The 17,619-nt window shown below is 58.2% G+C and overlaps 8 protein-coding genes and 1 pseudogene across 8 annotated transcripts; 3 read left to right on the top strand and 6 right to left on the bottom strand.

The window, feature by feature from the left end:
• Nucleotides 1-123: 123 nt before the first annotated feature.
• ACA1_352450 (uncharacterized protein) lies at nt 124-384 on the bottom strand (the record flags this gene model as incomplete). Its single annotated transcript, XM_004338367.1, has 2 exons — nt 124-165; nt 223-384. The coding sequence occupies 2 exons, from the start codon at nt 382-384 to the stop codon at nt 124-126; spliced, it is 204 nt and encodes a 67-aa protein (XP_004338415.1).
• A 101-nt stretch (nt 385-485) lies between these two features.
• Nucleotides 486-1,067, bottom strand: ACA1_352440 (Yippee putative zincbinding protein; the record flags this gene model as incomplete). The annotated part of the gene is made up of 4 exons (XM_004338366.1): nt 486-575; nt 659-767; nt 865-908; nt 969-1,067. The coding sequence occupies 4 exons, from the start codon at nt 1,065-1,067 to the stop codon at nt 486-488; spliced, it is 342 nt and encodes a 113-aa protein (XP_004338414.1).
• A 334-nt stretch (nt 1,068-1,401) lies between these two features.
• Nucleotides 1,402-3,286, bottom strand: ACA1_352430 (uncharacterized protein; the record flags this gene model as incomplete). The annotated part of the gene is made up of 6 exons (XM_004338365.1): nt 1,402-1,515; nt 1,544-1,936; nt 2,026-2,160; nt 2,226-2,706; nt 2,802-2,875; nt 2,942-3,286. 6 exons carry the CDS (start codon nt 3,284-3,286, stop codon nt 1,402-1,404), a joined length of 1,542 nt encoding a protein of 513 aa, XP_004338413.1.
• Nucleotides 3,287-3,444: 158 nt separating this feature from the next.
• Nucleotides 3,445-5,011, top strand: ACA1_352420 (Anamorsin, putative; the record flags this gene model as incomplete). The annotated part of the gene is made up of 7 exons (XM_004338364.1): nt 3,445-3,592; nt 3,717-3,871; nt 3,962-4,129; nt 4,224-4,329; nt 4,420-4,557; nt 4,683-4,816; nt 4,913-5,011. 7 exons carry the CDS (start codon nt 3,445-3,447, stop codon nt 5,009-5,011), a joined length of 948 nt encoding a protein of 315 aa, XP_004338412.1.
• A 230-nt stretch (nt 5,012-5,241) lies between these two features.
• On the bottom strand, nt 5,242-6,138 carry ACA1_352410 (FYVE zinc finger domain containing protein; the record flags this gene model as incomplete). The annotated part of the gene is made up of 3 exons (XM_004338363.1): nt 5,242-5,330; nt 5,443-5,509; nt 5,758-6,138. 3 exons carry the CDS (start codon nt 6,136-6,138, stop codon nt 5,242-5,244), a joined length of 537 nt encoding a protein of 178 aa, XP_004338411.1.
• Nucleotides 6,139-6,795: 657 nt separating this feature from the next.
• ACA1_352400 (glycosyl hydrolase domain containing protein) lies at nt 6,796-11,435 on the top strand (the record flags this gene model as incomplete). The annotated part of the gene is made up of 23 exons (XM_004338362.1): nt 6,796-6,963; nt 7,069-7,146; nt 7,237-7,274; nt 7,370-7,430; nt 7,516-7,606; nt 7,705-7,742; nt 7,832-7,905; nt 7,998-8,076; nt 8,218-8,361; nt 8,430-8,608; nt 8,675-8,786; nt 8,908-9,016; nt 9,116-9,181; nt 9,270-9,380; nt 9,488-9,541; nt 9,637-9,785; nt 9,886-9,981; nt 10,065-10,200; nt 10,340-10,416; nt 10,516-10,606; nt 10,707-10,825; nt 10,945-11,082; nt 11,202-11,435. 23 exons carry the CDS (start codon nt 6,796-6,798, stop codon nt 11,433-11,435), a joined length of 2,442 nt encoding a protein of 813 aa, XP_004338410.1.
• A 124-nt stretch (nt 11,436-11,559) lies between these two features.
• ACA1_352390 lies at nt 11,560-13,896 on the bottom strand (annotated as a pseudogene).
• Nucleotides 13,897-14,090: 194 nt separating this feature from the next.
• Nucleotides 14,091-14,747, top strand: ACA1_352380 (uncharacterized protein; the record flags this gene model as incomplete). Its single annotated transcript, XM_004338361.1, has 2 exons — nt 14,091-14,285; nt 14,631-14,747. 2 exons carry the CDS (start codon nt 14,091-14,093, stop codon nt 14,745-14,747), a joined length of 312 nt encoding a protein of 103 aa, XP_004338409.1.
• A 1,154-nt stretch (nt 14,748-15,901) lies between these two features.
• ACA1_352370 (oxidoreductase, short chain dehydrogenase/reductase superfamily protein) lies at nt 15,902-17,524 on the bottom strand (the record flags this gene model as incomplete). Its single annotated transcript, XM_004338360.1, has 10 exons — nt 15,902-16,007; nt 16,076-16,089; nt 16,110-16,260; nt 16,361-16,428; nt 16,496-16,569; nt 16,679-16,808; nt 16,925-16,971; nt 17,050-17,161; nt 17,237-17,327; nt 17,406-17,524. Coding segments are annotated over 10 exons (912 nt in total), but the record flags the coding sequence as incomplete, so codon positions are not given.
• Nucleotides 17,525-17,619: the final 95 nt, after the last annotated feature.

Genomic DNA, 17,619 nt, shown 5'->3' with positions numbered 1-17,619 from the left:
CAAACACAATGCCTGCTGCCACGCCATTAGCAACCACGAAGTGGTTGGGCGTGAGGTGCGTTCATTAAACGATTAATAAAATACAAGATAAATGTACAGATTGAAATCGATAATGAAATTGGGCTAGTCTGTGGCGCCACGACTCGCCGGCTCGGTACTGATTTTCTGAACGAGGAGGATTAGTGCCTCGGATGGAGATTGATTGCTGGCTGCGCCATGTACCTCGTCATCGACAACACGCTTAATTTCAAGCAGCACATCTTGCGACAGAAGGTCGATGTCGATTTCAATCTCCTCCCGTGGCTCAACACTACGAGCGACTATGCTCACGATCTCGGCGAGGCGGTGCGGGGGCAGAGTGTGAATGGCCTCTGCCAGCCTCATCTTCTCCTCAAAATCCATTGTGTGAGATTGAAGCAATAAAACTCGCTCCTTTCTTGTGGGCTACAATTACAAGTCTGGCACGGGACAGCGTGCTACCACGGCTACTGCAGGTCTGTCTTCTTGGCGAGCTTGGTCTTTTCGAGGATGTACTTGCCCACCTTGTACTGCTGGCTCTCCTCCACAGCCTCCTCCTGTGATGCACGCGTGCACAAACACGCCCCAAAGCGCCATCAGCACTTTTGCACACCTGTGGCTGGAGCGGTGGTACACGTACGTACTTCCACCCAACGACGCTGTGGCAGTCATTGCAAGAGATGTCGGCCACCGTGTGGAGGCCGGTCAGCAGTATTCGGTCTTCACGCGGGCCTGTACTCACGTTCACGCTGCACCACGCATATTACTAAAGGGATATTTTTCCAGAATATTACTAAAATAAAATTAATTAAATACATAAATCTGAACAAATTGGTAGGGGCGTACACAGAACTGAAGAGGTACGCCTGGCCGTGTCGTCCCTGAAAAGCCTGTTGGGAGAGTTACGATTAAATGGTTCATTCCGAGATTGTGAATGGGTGATTTGGTACCTTGGACACTATTTCGTCGGCTCGGGCGAGGTGGGAGTTGCATCTGGAGCACGTATACACGACGCTTCCCGACAAGTACGTCTTGAACACCTTCCCCATCTCCTCGCTGTGTTTTTAATTTACTTTTTTATTTTAGAGAAAGAGTTGTCAGGAAAATGGCACGCAGGACAACTGAGAACGGAGCATCCCAGCTCGATGGCAAGACCTGACTCTTTGTTGACACCAGCTGGCCCTGGATTTGCGATTGAGCACCTGCACAAAGTTGACAAACCCAGGCGCTTGCAATGCCACATCACCACAGCAACAACAGTGATGACAAGACCAGCGCTGCTCAAAGTGGCCAAGAATCATGCATTTGGGTGGCCAAGAGGTGCTGGAGTGCTCTATGCAGTGGTCCTGTGCGTGTGGTGCGTGTGCGGTGGAGCGTGCATGGTTAGTCCTCTTCTGGGCCAACTCCCTCTGCCAACCTCTTGGTCAGGTTGTACCCTGAGTTTTGGGTGGCGGTGGGGTCCCACTCCTCTTCTTCGAGGTCATCGTTGATGATCTCCTGCTGGCGATCGCTGGATGGCTCCTACGTGCATAGATTCAGGCCTCTCCCCGCCCACCTCGATCCCGTCCTCCTCCATCACGATCACGTCGTCTTCTACATCGAGGTCCACCTCCACATCTGGGCCTTCGTCGGGTGCGGGGGCCAGCATGCGGCGCCTTCTGCGGACAAGGCGGCCTGTGCCAGGCACCACAGCTGCGCTGGAGCGGGCGGCATCGCCAGCGCTGGTGGTCTGGCCGACTGGTTTGGGCGGTGAACTGACATGGTGGGAAGGCCTGGTCTTGGCTGGGTGGAGCGAGGGGAGCAGTTTGCTGATGGTGATCTGCTTGCCGGCCTTGCAGGAGTCCGCTCGCGCCCACTTGCGGCCTTGGGTGACGAGGTCACGGACCTCGGCCCTGGTTCTAGGTTTCCTCTGTTCCGTCTGCGGCGCCGATGACGATGACAATGACGTCGGCGAAGGTGATGACAACCACAACGACGGCAACGATGATGATGGTGGTGGTGCGTCACGGCCCTGCATTCGGCCAGCTCCCTGCGCAGGGTGGACAGGCACTCAGTCAAGTTCCGCGTGTTGCGGAGGCTCATGCCCAGCTCCCTGGTCAAGTCCGCTTCCTTCATCGCGATCAGCCGCTCTGGGGTGACTCCCTGGTGGGTTACTGCATGAGAGGAGTCCAGCTTCGCAAACGCGGTTGGTGGGGTGGCGACAGCACCTTTTCGGCAAACAGGGGGACGTGGCGATGGAAGCCGATGGTCTGGAGCAGCGTCGCCACCTCAGGATGGCACATGGCGGCATCCTCGCTTCCCTCTTCCTCCTCTTCTTCCTCGTGGTCCTCTTCTTCATCTTGAGCCACCTCGCTGGCTCGCCTTTTCCTCTTCTTTGCCGGTGGCTTGCTGGAACCTGCCGCTGGCGCAGACCTGCGCCTCTTGGCGACTTGTCGCATCGCTCGACCCCTCCTGATCGGTTCCTTCTTCTCCTTCTTGGTAGGGACGGTGGTGTCGTCGTCGCCATCGCCATCGCCATCTTGAATGACTTCGTCATCGGGGTCGGCCACGTTGAACTCCCGCTTGGGAGGGGCGGTGAGAATGGTGTCGGTGAGACTCGCTCCCTCGGCCGGCTCCTTGTCCAGATCGAACGCCACGCGCTCAGCCAGCTCCTTGGGCAGGGAGTCCAGCCACGACCGCACGCCCGTGCTTCACATTTTTAAATTTGAATTCACTTTTGTGTTAAACAAGTTCACAAGTAGACCACACGACACACACACGAGGGTTACACAAGACAGGCGCACCTTGTGATGGCCGTGGCGAGGAACCTGCGCAGGGCGGTTTTCGTGGTTGGCTTCTGCTCGGTCGGAGCTAAAGTCTGCGTGTTTCGAAGAATGAGTGCGGCACACGCGCACGTACGCCCAGGGGATACACAGGAACGCACCTCAAAAAGAACGTCAAGGTCTTCCTGGGCCAGCCGACGTAGCGCGTAGGCAGAAGGACGCCCGCTGAGAAAGGCGACGAACTGTCGGAGACACTCGTCCTTGGTCGGGGCTGTCGAGGCCAGCTCGAGCTGAAGCGTGGCGCAGAGGCTGCGCAGCACGTGGTAGTTAAGCCTCGCGCCCAGCTGCTGCGGCCCCCGTGCCTCGACCAGTTCGCACAGCCGCGACAGTACCGGGGCGGCCCGCGCTGGCTGCGGTTCTTCGGGGACCAGGTGACTCAACAGAAGGCGTTGGGTGACCGTGGAGAGGGAAGACAGAAGCGTCTTCACGTCAGCTCCCTCCTGCATGGCTGAAGCTGTGCACCTGACCGTGCGCTCGCCACGTTGTGACGATTTTTTACTCGGAGTTGGGAGTTGCTATTTCGCCGCGAAAAGTGTACCAAAACATCATTTATTTTTATCTAGTTCATTATTACAACAAATAATCACAAACAACAAGCAGCAACATGGCCGATCAATCTTCGTACAAAAAGGGGGATAAGATCCTTTACATTACGCCGGCCCCGGCCGTGCCACCGGAAGTTTCACAGCTGCAGGAAATCGTCGGCAGCGATGGCGCTGTCAAGGTCATCTCTCGCCCCCAAATCACCGACGGTACCCACCCACCCTTATCTGTCTTCATCTGGATGCAAGTCCCACTGCACTCTCCACACTCCTCCAGCCACCAAGCGCTGCTACGATGCAAAGATTTTATAAATGATGACAATTATCTTTGAAGATAAAATTGGCGAGCCTTCGTCGACGTACGACATGGTGATTTCGATCGGCGCCTCGGCTGCTGGCCACCAGACCGACTTCCTGTTCGAGCTGGCACGCGTGCTGAAGCCCTCCGGTTCGCTCGTCCTGCGCGAGCCTCTGCTGCTCGGCTCCAAGGTACGCCACAACACCGCCCCCCCCCACCCTCCTTTACAACCACCGGTATTCATGTGCCCCACAATTGTGCTGCTGCTTTGATGATGACAGGAGGGCATCGTGACGGCCCTGCGCACGGAGAAGGAGGTGGAGAGCGCGCTGCTCATCTCGGGCTTCACGTCGACTACCTTCCAGAACACCCAGGGCGCCTCGTCTGTGGCCTCCTTCCCCGCGCTCAATGGCTCCGCCGACGTGCAGACCCAAATCGCCACCTACGAGGTAAGGCACAACGCACAACCCATCGTTAGCATGGATGGTGTTGATATTGATGATTCTTGTCCTTCTTCTTCTTTTTCTTCTTCTTCACGTAAAGATTCGCTCGGTCAAGCCCAACTGGGAGTTCGGAGCCTCGGCCGCACTCTCGCTTCCCAAGTCCTCGAAGCCCGTCTCCGCTGCCCCCGTCTGGTCCCTCTCCGCAGGTGCGCGCCCTCAACGCAACAACTGCCGTTCCATCTTCCGCTGGTGGTGGTAATGGTTTGAGTAGTCTCACCGACTTTCGCGACCAACAGATGACACGATCGATGCGAGCATCCCCGTGGCCAAGCCCGTTTCTGTCGGTTCGACCTGGAAGCTGGACGCCGACGACGGCGATCTGATCGAAGACGACGCCCTCCTCGAGAAGGAGGACTTGGCCAAGCCGGACAAGGGTAAGCCACAGCAAACCCCCAATCGCGCTTTCTTGTGTGTGTGGTGTGTTTGTGTCCCTGTAAGTCAAGTCCACAGCCGCCAGCTGACCACACAATTCCCGTGTTGTGTCGCCGCTGTGTCTCAGTGTTTGATTGCGGCACGAGCGCGAGCGGCAAGAAGAAGGCGTGCAAGGACTGCTCGTGCGGCCTTGCCGAGGAGCTCGAGGCCGGGCAGGAGGTCAAGAAGAAGACCCCCGAACAGGCTTCGTCCTGTGGCAGCGTACGCCCACCGTCATTCTCCACTCACTCCTGAATTCCCTTTTACTGATGCATGTGCGTGTGTGGTGTCGTGTCGTGCTGTGTGTGGCGTGTGCAGTGCTATTTGGGCGACGCGTTCCGATGCGCGAGCTGCCCCTACCTCGGTCTGCCGGCCTTCAAGCCTGGCGAGAAGATCTCCCTCGCCAACATGGAGTAGATGTTGATCGGTACCAAGCAAATATATATAAATATTCGACAAAGAACCAAATATTATTATTTTACGTATGTATGTATTTGTTGTTATCTGTGCAGCCACTCTTTGAGGCTGCACGGTACACTATGTGTATGTCTGGGTGATGTCATCGACGTGTGATTGTACATTGGTTATGTGTGTGGCATAAAAGAGGAAGGAGAAGTGAAGAGAATGAAGCGAAGAGGAGAGCACGTTCAATCCTCCGAGTACTTGACCTGGAGGTATTCGCTCACCACCTTGAAGCACGCCTCGCACACCCGCACGCTCTCTCGATAGCCCTTGTCTGTTGTTGCCATGGGAACGCACGCGAAACACGGCGCCAAGTAAGCGACGAGGGCCGACCAAGACAAGAAAAGAGAGGAATGGAGGGGGAAACAGCGAAGTGGAGGACGTACCGGGCAGCGTGATGGCTTGAGGAGTGCAGAGAGCGCAGAATATGAGGCCGCAGTTGCGACAGTGATGCTGCACACGTCGCACAGAGAGACAACACGTGAGTCAGGCAGGCTAAATATCCTCTCTTTTTTTCGCCAATGAACGAATTGTGCGAGAAAGATCCACAAACAGGAAAATAAGAAGGGACATAAACCGGAACAAAACAAGCACAACAAATACAAAAAAAAATATAAAAATAAGTAATACAGAAAAAAATAAAACGAAAGCGAAAGCGAAGGCTAACCCCCCCCCTCACAAAGAGAAGGGCAAAGGTGTACCCGTCGAAAGGTCATAGTGAACTCCTTCTGGCACTTGAGGCAGCAGTCGGTCTCGTCGTCGGGCATCCAGTTGTTGTGGCTGTACACGGCCAGCAGAGCCGCCAACGCGGCCGACGCCGCTGCGGCGACTGGACACGAGGGGGTCTCGAGCACGGGTGCATAGTCGCCGCTCCCGCCCTTGACAGGTCGTTCTATCATGACGTTCTTGCCCGCCCACTCGAAGCGGTCCTCGAGAGGGAGCGACCCAAAGTTGAAGGCCATCGGCGTGGGCGCCTGGGCGACGCGTTCGGACTTGGACTTCTTGATGGTGGAGCCCGCGGATATGGTGTCGCGGCGTGCTCGCGTCGAGACAGTCGCCTCGGGTATGGCCACTCCTTCCATCATGATATTAAAAAATAGTAAAAAGCTTGGCTTCTTCTTGAGCCTCTCTCGTGTGGCTTGTTGAGTTGGTTTGGTGATGCAAGCTGTGTCGGGCACAGGGTGGAGTATTACCCAATACGCAATGTCGGGGTTGGACAATTTCCTTTTGTTTTTCTCTCTTCTTCGAACCTGCTTCGCTGCTGCGTCAGTGCACGTTGATGCTGATGCGTTGTGTGCGTTGTGTTTTTGTCAAACGTCGTTCTTGGCCGAGTGCAAGAAACGAAGCACACGCCTCACTTTTCGTTCTCCTCTTCCACCTCGGCCTGGTTCTTCTCCTCCTGGCGTGCTTCGTCTCCGTTTTCACTGCAGTGAAAAGAGAGTTGCACCGTGTGCCTTACCCCCGTGTGCGTGTTTGGCTCAGCTCCAAAATCCGGAAAATAACCACGATTGCAATAGCGAGGATTTTCGCCAGCTTTTTTCTGTATTTAATTTTTTGCAATACTCAGTCTCGGGGCGATCGTTGCGGCAGCCCCAGTCCCAGGCTCTGCTCTCGGCGTTTGTTTGTGTGGTGGTGAGCACAACATCTTCTTCGGGTGAAGAGCAGAGAAGCAGCACCGCGGCAAGTCAGGGTCAATCGAGAGGGATAGAGGGAAAGGCAGAGAATAGAGAGAGAGAGAGATGCAGCGGATTGGCGCCGTCGGCGTGGGCGCGCTCCTTCTCCTCACGCTCGCAGTTGCGGCTGCAGCTCCTGCGGGTGACCCCTTCAGCGATCCTATGATTCGCAAATTCGTAAACACGAAACTTGCTGCCATGAGCCTCAAGGAGAAGATCGGCCAGATGACCCAGGTGCCCCCTTCCCCCGCTCCCTCCTTTCTCCCTCCCCTTTCCATTTGATGTATAATTTACTTAGACTTTAATTCATTCTCCGTACCTCTTGGTGGCCCCGCGTAGTTGGACATCTCCTATTTTTTGCAGAAGGACAAGAGCGGCAACCCCGTCGCTGCTCTGGACACCAACCTGCTCCAGAAGGTGCGGCGTGCACTGCTCTGCTCTGCTCTGCTCTGCACTGCTCTGCTCTCCAACCACGCACCGCAACTCATTCTTGTGAACCTGCCGCAGGTCGTCAGCCAATATGGCATCGGTTCGATCGCCAACAGGTACGACTTTGATGCTGGCCTCGTCAACCATCATCTCCATCAGCACATCGCCATTGGCGCTCACGCTGTTCGTTTGTCAATTGTCTGTCCATCAGCCCGTTCGCCGCTGGCATGCTTCCTCTCACCCCCGGTGGCACTCCCGTCTCTGGCTTCAACGTCACCCAGGCACGACTCACGACTCACCCCACTAAGCCCCTACTGCCACTCTAACCACACCCATATGGGCCGCACGTGTGCGTAGTGGATCGAGTTCACCAACACCATTCAGAAGATCGCCACCGGGCTGGACAACTCGTCCGTACCAATTCTCTACTACGTTGACCACGTGCACGGTACGCCCCCTTGGATGTTGGCTTGTGTGTCGTGTGCCTGTGCGCTGGTGGTGGTGCTTGTGCGGTGATTCACGTCCAAACCTGTGGCCATGCTCCAGGTGCGAACTACGTGTACGGCGCTACGCTTTTCCCTCACGTACGTCCTAGCATCCCAAGCTGCTGTTTCCGTTTCGTCAGATCCAACAACCCTCGCTTTTGGGTTCTGGTGTATATATATATAAATAGGCTATCGGCCTCGCCGCCACTTGGAACCCTGCGCTGGTGACCAAGGCAGCTGCCATCGCCGCCAAGGACTCCAGGTACGCAGGGCTTGCGTGATTGGTTAGTTTTATGATTACATTATTACTCTACTATATATTTTTGAGTCATTACCTAATGATTTCATGTACAGAACCGCGAACCTGCCCTTGGTCGGCTCGCCCATCTTGGACGTTGCCCTCAACCCCCTCTGGCCGTCGATGTATGGAACCGTACGTGCCCGCCCACATGGTCAAGCCGGCTCTTTCTTCTTCTTCTTCTTCTTCTTCTTCTTCTTCTTCTTCTTCGATGGCTAATGTGATCTGCGCGCCACACAATATTAGTTTGGAGAGGACCCGTACCTCATTGCGCAGCTTGGCGTGGCCACGGTGTTGGGCCTCCAGGGCAACACTACGCTCTCGCCTGGTGGTGCCAACCCGACCAACGTCGCCTCCATGCTCAAGCACTTCATCGGCGTCGGTGACCCCATCTCGGGCAAGGCCAAGTCCACCTCCTGGGTACGTGTTCGCAGTCACGGCCCACATCTGACGGCTCTGAGAGCTCTCACCGCCTTTGCCACCACCAGATCTCGACGCGCATGCTGAAGCGTTACTTCATGCCGCCCTTTGAGGCGGCCATCGCCGCCGGCGCGCCGAGCGTGATGATCGGCCCCGGGTCGATCAACGGCGTGCCCATCCACGCCTCGGGCGACCTCCTCCAGACCATGCTGCGCACTTCGCTCAAGTTCACCGGCGTCATCACCAGGTATGTGCGCTCTTCGCTCTTTCGCTCCACCATTAATTAATTACTTAACTACTTCACTGCGCGCAGTGGTCCGGGAGGCATCGACGATCTCCGCACCCTCCACCACGTTGCGCCCACCGCGGAAAAGGCCGTCGCCCTGGCCGTGCAGGCTGGTGTCGAACTCAGCATGAACACCCAGGTGCGTTCTTTGTTGTCGACAGGGAGAACCTCGTCGCGGCCTCACACCCCACCCACCCACACGATGAGCCCGCCCTTCGCTGACCGGAGACTGCACCACCGTGTCGTCAATGTGCCGGCAGGACCTGAGCTTTGCGGACACCCTGTACTCCCTGGCGCAGACGTCACCGACGATTCAGAAGCTCATCGACCAGGCTGCCGGCGACATCCTCGCCCTCAAGAAAGCGCTCGGTGCGTTTGCCCCCCCCCAGCGAATGTAGCGCGTGCGCGTGGGTGGGGCTTGGGCTCAGCTGACCTGTGCATACGTGACCCTTCTTCTTCTTCTTCCAGGTCTCTTTGACAACCCCTACGGCAGCATGACCAACCCCAACATCCCCACTGTGGGCAGCAACGCCGGTACGTGCCCTCAATTTCTTTGTGCCATCACGCCCCCCCCCCAAGCTCATGCGGGCTAATCAATTGATCGTTCATCGTTTATTTGCAGACGGGGAGTTTGCCATTCAAGTAGCGCGCGAGTCGGTTACGCTCTTGAAGAATGACGGCATTCTGCCGCTCAACAGCACCTACAAGAACATCATCCTCTCCGGCCCCACCGGTACCGTCCTGTTATTGTTCATTGGAGCTCCGTTTCTCTTTCTCTTTCTCTTTATTTTTCGTTTGCTTCTTCTTGACCGCTTTGTATGCGGTGGTCTTGGCACGCAGGCAACACCATTGGCGGACTGAGCGGAGGCTATACTTTCCACAAGCAAGGCGCTAGTGCGTCCCTCCCCCGAACCCATTTGGGTCGTAAGTGCTGCGATTAACACGCTTTTTCTCTTTTTCTCTTTCTTTTTCTCTTTTGCACGCAATAGGCGAAGCTGAGTGGGGCGCCTATGCCTTTTCGTCCACGCTGCTGCTCAACATCAACCAGCAGGCCCCCGCCGGCTCGACCGTCGGATTCTCGCTGGGCTGCAACTTCACGGATTGCCCGGAGGTGGCCATGGCCGACGCCTACAACTTGGTCAGCATTCCCCTTTCTCTCTCCGTCCGAGTGTGTCGTGTGTCGTGTGTGTGTTTCTGACCGGCGCGCGTGTGTGTGTGTTCGTATGCTGTATCTGCAGGCCCAGAAGGCCGACCTTCTCATTTTGACCGTCGGCGAGGATTCGGTCAACACCGACGACGGCGACATCGAGAGCCTCGAGCTTTCACCCTCGCAGGTGCTCTCTCTTGCCTAGTCTCAGCCTGCGCTCGCTTTGGTGCGCGGCGCTGGTCTGACCTGCCCCCTGATGCGTGGTAACAGTTGTATCTGCTGCGGAACCTGTCGTCGCTGGGCAAGCCCATGATCATCGTTCTGGTCGAGGGCAGGCCCCGCATCCTGCCCCAGTCCGTCATTGCCTCGGCCAACGCCATCATCCACGCCTACCTGCCAGGCCCCCGTACTTTTTCATTCACCGACTTCGCCAATTGCTCACACCCAAGCTCGCCCGTGCTAACGCAGCGGATGACCCGATAACACGCACACGCACATGCACCACCGCACACGCACCACCGCACACATACATGCAACGCTTGCAGAGGGCGGTCAAGCCGTGGCCGAGGTTTTGTGGGGCATCACGAACCCGTCGGGCAAGCTCCCCTACACCTACCATGCTGTACGCACACTGCCTTCGCTTCTACAGTTCTTGTTCTTGCTCTTGTTCGGAGGTTTCAGCGTTAATGACACGTCACCGTCGCGATGGTGTGGCTCACAGCGCACGGGCGACATCCGGGTGCCCTACTATCACTCCTACTCCGACCCGGGCACGCCTCTGTATCCCTTCGGCTTCGGACTCTCGTTCAGCAGTACGCAGCACGGCTTGACTCGGACCTAAAAACACGCGCCACGGGACTGAATTGGACCTTCTCTCTTCCTCCCCCCTCTTCTCTTTCGTTCTTTTTGCAGATTTTGAGTACTCGGACCTTACGGTCTCCTCCCTGAACGTGCGCATGGGCCAGAGCGTTGGCGTCTCCGTGACGGTGAAAAACACCGGCAAGGTCGCTGGCATGGAGGTCGTACAGCTGGTACGCCACTCACTCTTTACTCGCACACCGCCGCACGCGCACACACATGACACAACACGCGATACGCACACCGGACCGCCGCCTCGGTCGGTTGCTGATGATGACACAACGCGCTACAGTACTTGAGCGACGTGTACGCCTCGGTGGCGCCTGAGGTGAAGATGCTGCGCCGCTTCACCAAGCTCAACATCACCGCCGGTCAGTCGGTCAAGGTGCAATTCACCCTCGACGAGACCGACATGTCCTTCATCGGCATTGTACGTGACCCCTCCATCGTTCGCGCACGGTCGTGTGCATGTACGTGTGCGGTGGTGCGTGTGCGGTGGTGCGTGTGCGCGCGTGTCGTTGTGTGCCCTAATACGCTCCCCCCCCCCAGGATGATGCGCCAACGATCGAGCCGGGAGAGTTTATCGTCTCGATCGGTGGTCTGACGGCTTCGTTCAACGTCCTTGCGCCCTCATCGGCAGAGACAACACCAACGACGCCTAAGGCTTCGCTGGAGGACCGGCGACACCAGCTCTTCGCCGAGTACGAACGCAAGAAGCTCGAGCTGGGCATGGAGCTCAAGAAGCGGATCGACGCCCTCGAGGACGATGATGTACATGTGTAGCGAGTGTGAGTGTGATTGAGTGTGATGTGTGAGTGGACACCCCCATTTTTGTTAGCGCCTTGTCGGACCCCGTTTCAAGTAAAAGTACCGCATTTTGTTCATTTGCCAGATCTGGTCATGACGCTCACGCGCCAACCAGGTCAATCACGCCGGCGGTGTCATTCGCCAACCCCGCCACGCCGACCGGCTCCTGGTTGGGCTGCAGCACGTCGCCCTCCTTCTCTTCTTCCTTCTCGGCTTCGCCTCCGCCCTCCTGCAGGACCAAGTCGCCGAGTGGGTCCGGCGTGAAGCTCCTCCTCTTCTCTCTGGCCTCGAGGCGCCGCTCCCATTTCTTCTGCTGCTCGGCCAGCTGTTCGAACTCCGAACGGCGGCGCTTTGCCCTGCGCACGGGCTTTGGCGCCTCCGCCTCCGCCTCCTTCTCGTCTTCGTTCTCTTCGTTCTTGTCTTCGTTTTCGTTCTCTTTTTCGTTTTCCTCGTCCGACTTCGCTTCGGCCTTCCTGGGCTTCTTGCTGCTGCTGCTGCCCTGGCGCTGTCTTTCCTCCTCCTTGAGAATGCTGATCTGTTGGAGCAGCTTGATGCGACTCCCCAGCGGCATGCCGAGCGCGACCAGGTGGCCTTCATCAAGAAGAAGCAGCGCCGCCATATCGATTTCCTGACGATGACGACGAGTGACGATGGCATTCAGTGTCATCATCATCAATCGTCAATCACCATCGGCCGTGTGGATGACACGCGTACCTCGGCGGCAAACTTGGCAGCATACTTGGCCAGCCCGATGCCCGAGAGCACCTCGCACACAGCGTCGTCATTGCTGGTACCTGAGCTCGAGCTCGCCGGCGCCAGCGGGGCCTCCTTCCTGGGCGCCTGCTCCTCCTCCCTCGCTCTCTTCCGACCTTTGCTCTTTGGCGTAGCCACCTTGTAGCATCTTAGTTAGGACACGACACACACGACACACATGGCACGCACGACACGACACACACACGACACACATGACACACACACCTCAGCGACGGGAGCCTTCGTGGGCGTCTGGGGTGTCGTGGTTTCTTGACGCGCTGGCGCGGGGCTAGCGACGGCCGTCTTGGCGCCCAGCGTTTCGCTCTTGACCAGCGTCAGCATCTTGTAGCGTTTCGGCGTGGGGCTCGTTACGGCTGCAGCAGCACCCGACGACGACGATGAAGAAGACGATGGCGGCGCGGAAGCCACAGCCGGAGAGGTCGTGGCGGTGATCAGCTCCTTCTCCTTCATCTTGTTCTCCTTCCGCTTCTGCTTATGAAGCTCGGCCTCCTCCTCTTCGCGGGCGAGTCGGTCGTTGTGGGCCGTGATGGCGGCGATGTAGCTCTTCTTGGTGGCGGGCTTGGCCACCGTAAGCTGCTCCTCCACGCAGTAGGCCTTCAGCTTGGCCAGCGGGTACTGGGCCAGATTGTCCAGGTCCAGCTCACCGTCCTCCTCTCCATCCGCCTTTTCCTTACCTTTTTCCTCAATCTTTTCCTCCGTTTCCTTACCTTTTTCCTCCGTCTTTTCCTCCGTCTTTTCCTTTGCTACTTCGTCGGCAGCCGCGGCGGTGGAGGAGCCGGGGCCGGCCTGATGGCCGCCTTGGTGCGCGGTCGTGAGGATGTAAGTGATGAGGGCGCCCTTCTTATTGCGCTTCTTGGACACCTTGTCGCCCGGGTGGTCTTCGGTCAGCGGCATGCCCACGTCCTTGGCCATCTGCTCGACCAGCGCTACATCGAGCGACGCCATGAAGGAGTGCAGTCCCGCACTTCAGTGGTGTGCATGTCGTACGTGTGGTATCGTGTCATGCGTGTCGCGTACGCGTGTCGGTGTCGTGCGTGTCGTGTCACGGTGATGAGAATGCAGAGTCTGGAGCATGATGAGAGAGGCCTACGTACCTGTTGATGGCCGCGCGAATGCTAAGGCTGCGGCGGTGTCGGTCGAGCGGCTGCTCGCCTTCGCCCACCGCCAGCACCATCCCCAATGCCTCATACATAAATGTTTTAGAATAGAATAAGCCAATAAAATGCTATGTCCAATAAAAATAAAAATAAAAATAAAAAATAAATACCTCACACAGGGCAGCCAGCTGGGCGTCGTCGAGCCTGTCGAGCATGAAGTCGAGCCCATTGTCCTGGAGGTATTCGGTGATGCGCTTGGCGCACTCGACCTTGCTCGGGTTGTTCCGGGTGAGCGGCACCTTGAGGCCGACGGCCACGCTGCGCAGAACGTCGAGCGAGGGCAGCTCGGTGAGGTGCCGGTTGCCCGCCTGCTCGACCACCTTCCGCAGGCCGGCGATGAGGTCGCGCCGCGCTGACGGGGCCGCGGCCTGGTTGGCCCGGGCGCAGTGGCACCACAGCTGGGTCAGGGTCGACTTGTTGAACGACTTCAACACCTGCTTCGCGCCCGCTACCGCGAAGAAGTCCACACCTCCATCTTCAAGAGCTGATGGTCTCCTGGTGCTCATCTTCTTCGAGGTATTATGTTAAAATGTTTATTTCCCTTTAGGCTTTTGGCGGGAAAACAAGACGACCGTTGAAATAGTTACTGTCGACGTTTTGAAGGTGGGAAAACAGCTGGAAAACACAAGTTTCGGTGAAACCTCAGCTTCACGAGAACCAAAAAAAGACCTGCACTCGACAACTGTCACCCCACACCACCATGCCCTCTTCTCTTCTTCTCGTAACTGCCCTCACCTTCTTCTTGGCCTCGTCCTTCGTCCTCACCCGTGGTGATCACACCTCGCAGCACTCGCTGCACGACCCGCGCGTGCTGCACTGCCTCTCGCGCAGTGCGGTGCGTTCGCTTCAATTTTGCCTTTGCCTCAACGACCTCGATCTGGAGTTCTTCTACACCGTAAGTTCCTCGTTCTGCCCCTCCCCATCATCACTTACGTTTTATTCCCCTCACCCAATCATCGTCTTACCCTCTCTGTGGTGTTGCAATGCAGCTCGAGTGTGAGTGCCGCCTGTTCAATGAAACTGTATCATGCCGATACACTGATTCGGGTATGCCGGGAGGGCCTCAATCCCCTTCAATCAAAAGAACATTACATGGTGGTCTGATCACACGACACACGACGCACACGACACACACGCAGAGATTGATGGGGGCTTAGTAGCATGGGTCGTCGTCGCCGGACTCATTGCCCTGGGTTTTCTTATGTTGGCCCTTGCCGGCGTGGTTTTGGGAGTTCATCAGTTGTGGAAGAAGAGGGGGTCGACCGTGCTGCGCCTGCCGCGACAGACGCGGGCCTTCCAGACCATGAAGGACGAGGAGGACCCCGATGGCCCCCCGGCCAGGCGTTATGACAATTAGCCCCCGAGGTGTCGCCACCCTTTTGTCGCCCCTCGTCAATAAACCCATTACATACGCGCCGTGGTGGCCGTCCTACATGGTTCAAGCTGCACTTCACTCATCTTGAAGTCGCTCGATCGCGAGGATGAGGCCGTGGAGCGTTTGTGGCGAGGCCAGGCCAGTGCCGCGACAATGGGCCACGGCAATGGTGGCGCCCTTCTTCCACGCCTCGAACCAGGGACCGTCACCATCTGGAATGTAGAGGTCGAGCCCCGCGCCCACGGCTTCGGGCACACCGACCACCAGCAGCCTGGCGATGGCCTCGGCCGTCGCGTCGGCCGGCACCGCCTGGGCCAGGTTGTAGTCCAGCGCCCACACGCTCAGCCTTTGCCCAGCGGCGTCGAGCCCGAGTAGGAACTCGACGTCGAGAGGGACGACGTTGCCCAAGGCCACGATCGCGGCCCACATGAACCCGCACCGCTCGACGACGTCGGCGACGCGCACCAGGTCGCCCCTGACCTCCGCCGGGAGCGCACCCAGAAGCGACTCCAGGTAGGCCGGCGTGGCGAAGAAGCCGCGCGAGGGGTTGTGCGCCCCGATGCTGCGGTTGTTGGTGTCGCGGCCCCAGTGGCGGTCGAGCCTCGACTCGTAGCCAGCGCGCAGGATGACGTGTACGAGGCCTGGCGGCTCAACGCCTGGTGGGGCTCGGACGCGCTCCATCTCGAGCGCGCAGGCGTAGGAGTGGTGGTTGTGGGCGACAGACGCGGCCGAGGTGTGCCCTAGGGGGTGTGGCACGCCGCCCAGCTGCGTCATAAGGTGGCTCACGCGGCCGATGGCGGTGCGCGCTGCGGCCATGAGCGAGGCCTCGTGGCGCGCGGCGCTGCTGTCTCCAGCGTCGTAGTAGAGCTTGAGAGCGCGAGGCTGGCTGGCGTGGCCCATGATAAGCCCGAACCCGCCTGAGCCCACGAGCTCGGTGAACTGCGCGGTGTCTATCAACTCCACCTGTTCCAAGGCGCCCCGTGGGGGGGGGGTGAGTCGTCTCCAACCCAAACGGAGGGAGTGGTTGGCGAACCTTGGTCTCCTACTCCATCGTGTTCTTATCTGACTCAAAGTAAACCGAAACAAAAATAGTTCATATTTTTAATTTATAAATTAAATCCCTTGTCGCGAGTGGCTCAGGATGAGCTCTGGGCCAGGTAGGTGAACAACACCCAGTCGAGGATGAAGGTGGGCAACACGCGGCAGAGCCGTACGACCCAGGCCTCGCGCCCTACCATGTACCTGGTGCGGGCATCGGGCGAGTGTGAGTGTGTGCAGAATGCGTGGTGAGCTGTTGCTGTGTGTCGCACAAGGGAGTGAGTGCCTTGCGTGGGGCCGACGGACGGTGATGATCTTCTCGAGCAGGTGTGCGACCTCGGCGGGCGGGATGCCCTGATCGATGTGCTGACTTCGACCAGCGGCCGCCGCCTTCTTCTTGAGCCACTGCCCGAAGTAGGGGTACAGCACCGCCCTCTCCTTGGGGCACTTGGCCAACCTGTCGACCACGTACCAACCAGCGCGAAATCGCAGTCACACAACTGCAGCTCGACAAGGGGATGCGCGATGAGAGAAGAGAGCAACGACGGACGACGTACTCGAGATCAGCGGCAAAGCTGTTCAGGCTGATGTCGGTCTGCACGTAGCCCGGTTGCACGACCACCACCTGCGCATTGTGTGTGAGCCTGAGCAAAAGCGCTGACCGACCAACAGAGTCGCATGTAGCGGCGTACGTTGATGCCCCACGACCGGAGCTCAACGCGAAGCCCGTCCGACAGAGCTTCCATCGCCGCCTTCGATGCCGAGTCTGGAAGAAGTCCCGTGATACCACACACAACATACCAAGCCGTCAATGATGCAATGATGTCAGTGCCACCGGCGGCACAGGGCAATGCCAGCTGAACGGTTGCGCGTACAGACGGAGCGGTAGGGAACCACGAAGCCGCCAAGCACCGAGGAGATGTTGACGATCGTGGCACCGCCGCCTGCGGCCCTCAGGTGCGGCAGAAAGGCTTGGCAGATGTGGAGCACGCCCATCACGTTCACCTGTCCGCCATGATGCGGTGGGGCTGCCTATTTAGTACACAATCCACGCGCCACACCCACGCACCCACGCACGCACTCACTCACACACACACACAACACGCTACGTGGGTGAGTACGTTGATCATGTGCTGCACGTTCTTGGGGCTGACGAGTTCAACGGGGGCTGTAGAGCACATCAAGGCGTAAAGGTCAGCCACGTTGGCGAGAAAGGAAACTAGAACGTGACGGCGAAGCTGCTGACCTCTGCCTGCGATGCCGGCGTTGTTGATGATCGCCATCAACTTGAGGCCCTGCTCGTCCAGGCACTTGTGCACGACTTGCTCGGCATCCGCCACGCTCTGCTCGTCCGTTACCTGAACGAACCCACGCACGCACGGCCTCAGCAACGACGTACGCCGCGCCCATGGGGAGAGGCCTGTCCTCCGTACCTCCATCATGACCGGCGTGATGCGGTCCCGGCACCCCAGCTCGTCCGCCAGTTTCTGCAGTGCCGCCGCGTCCTTGTCCTTTCGCACCGACCTGTGGCCACGGCAGCCGACGTGAGCGACCCATAGTGACTCGCTGGGGAGGGAGGGAGGCAGGCAGGCAGGCGCGCACGCAAAGACGTGGAAGCCAGAGGCTGCGAGTCGCGCGACGGCGGCCCGGCCAATGCCCGACGAGGTGCCCGTGACCAGCACCGCCGACCGACTGCGCTCGGCCGGTGACACGACCACTTTGCTGGTGGTACACGCACGCGCATTGCAAGACAGGGGAGCCGTCAGCGCCTCCAGTTGAACAGCCTTGCGGCAATGCTTGAGGTTGGGGGGGGGGG

The sequence above is a fragment of the Acanthamoeba castellanii genome (genome assembly GCF_000313135.1).
Source record: "Acanthamoeba castellanii str. Neff unplaced genomic scaffold scf7180000084704, whole genome shotgun sequence".
Taxonomy (NCBI): domain Eukaryota; phylum Discosea; order Longamoebia; family Acanthamoebidae; genus Acanthamoeba; species Acanthamoeba castellanii.
This window is presented reverse-complemented; position numbering and strand designations above follow the sequence as displayed.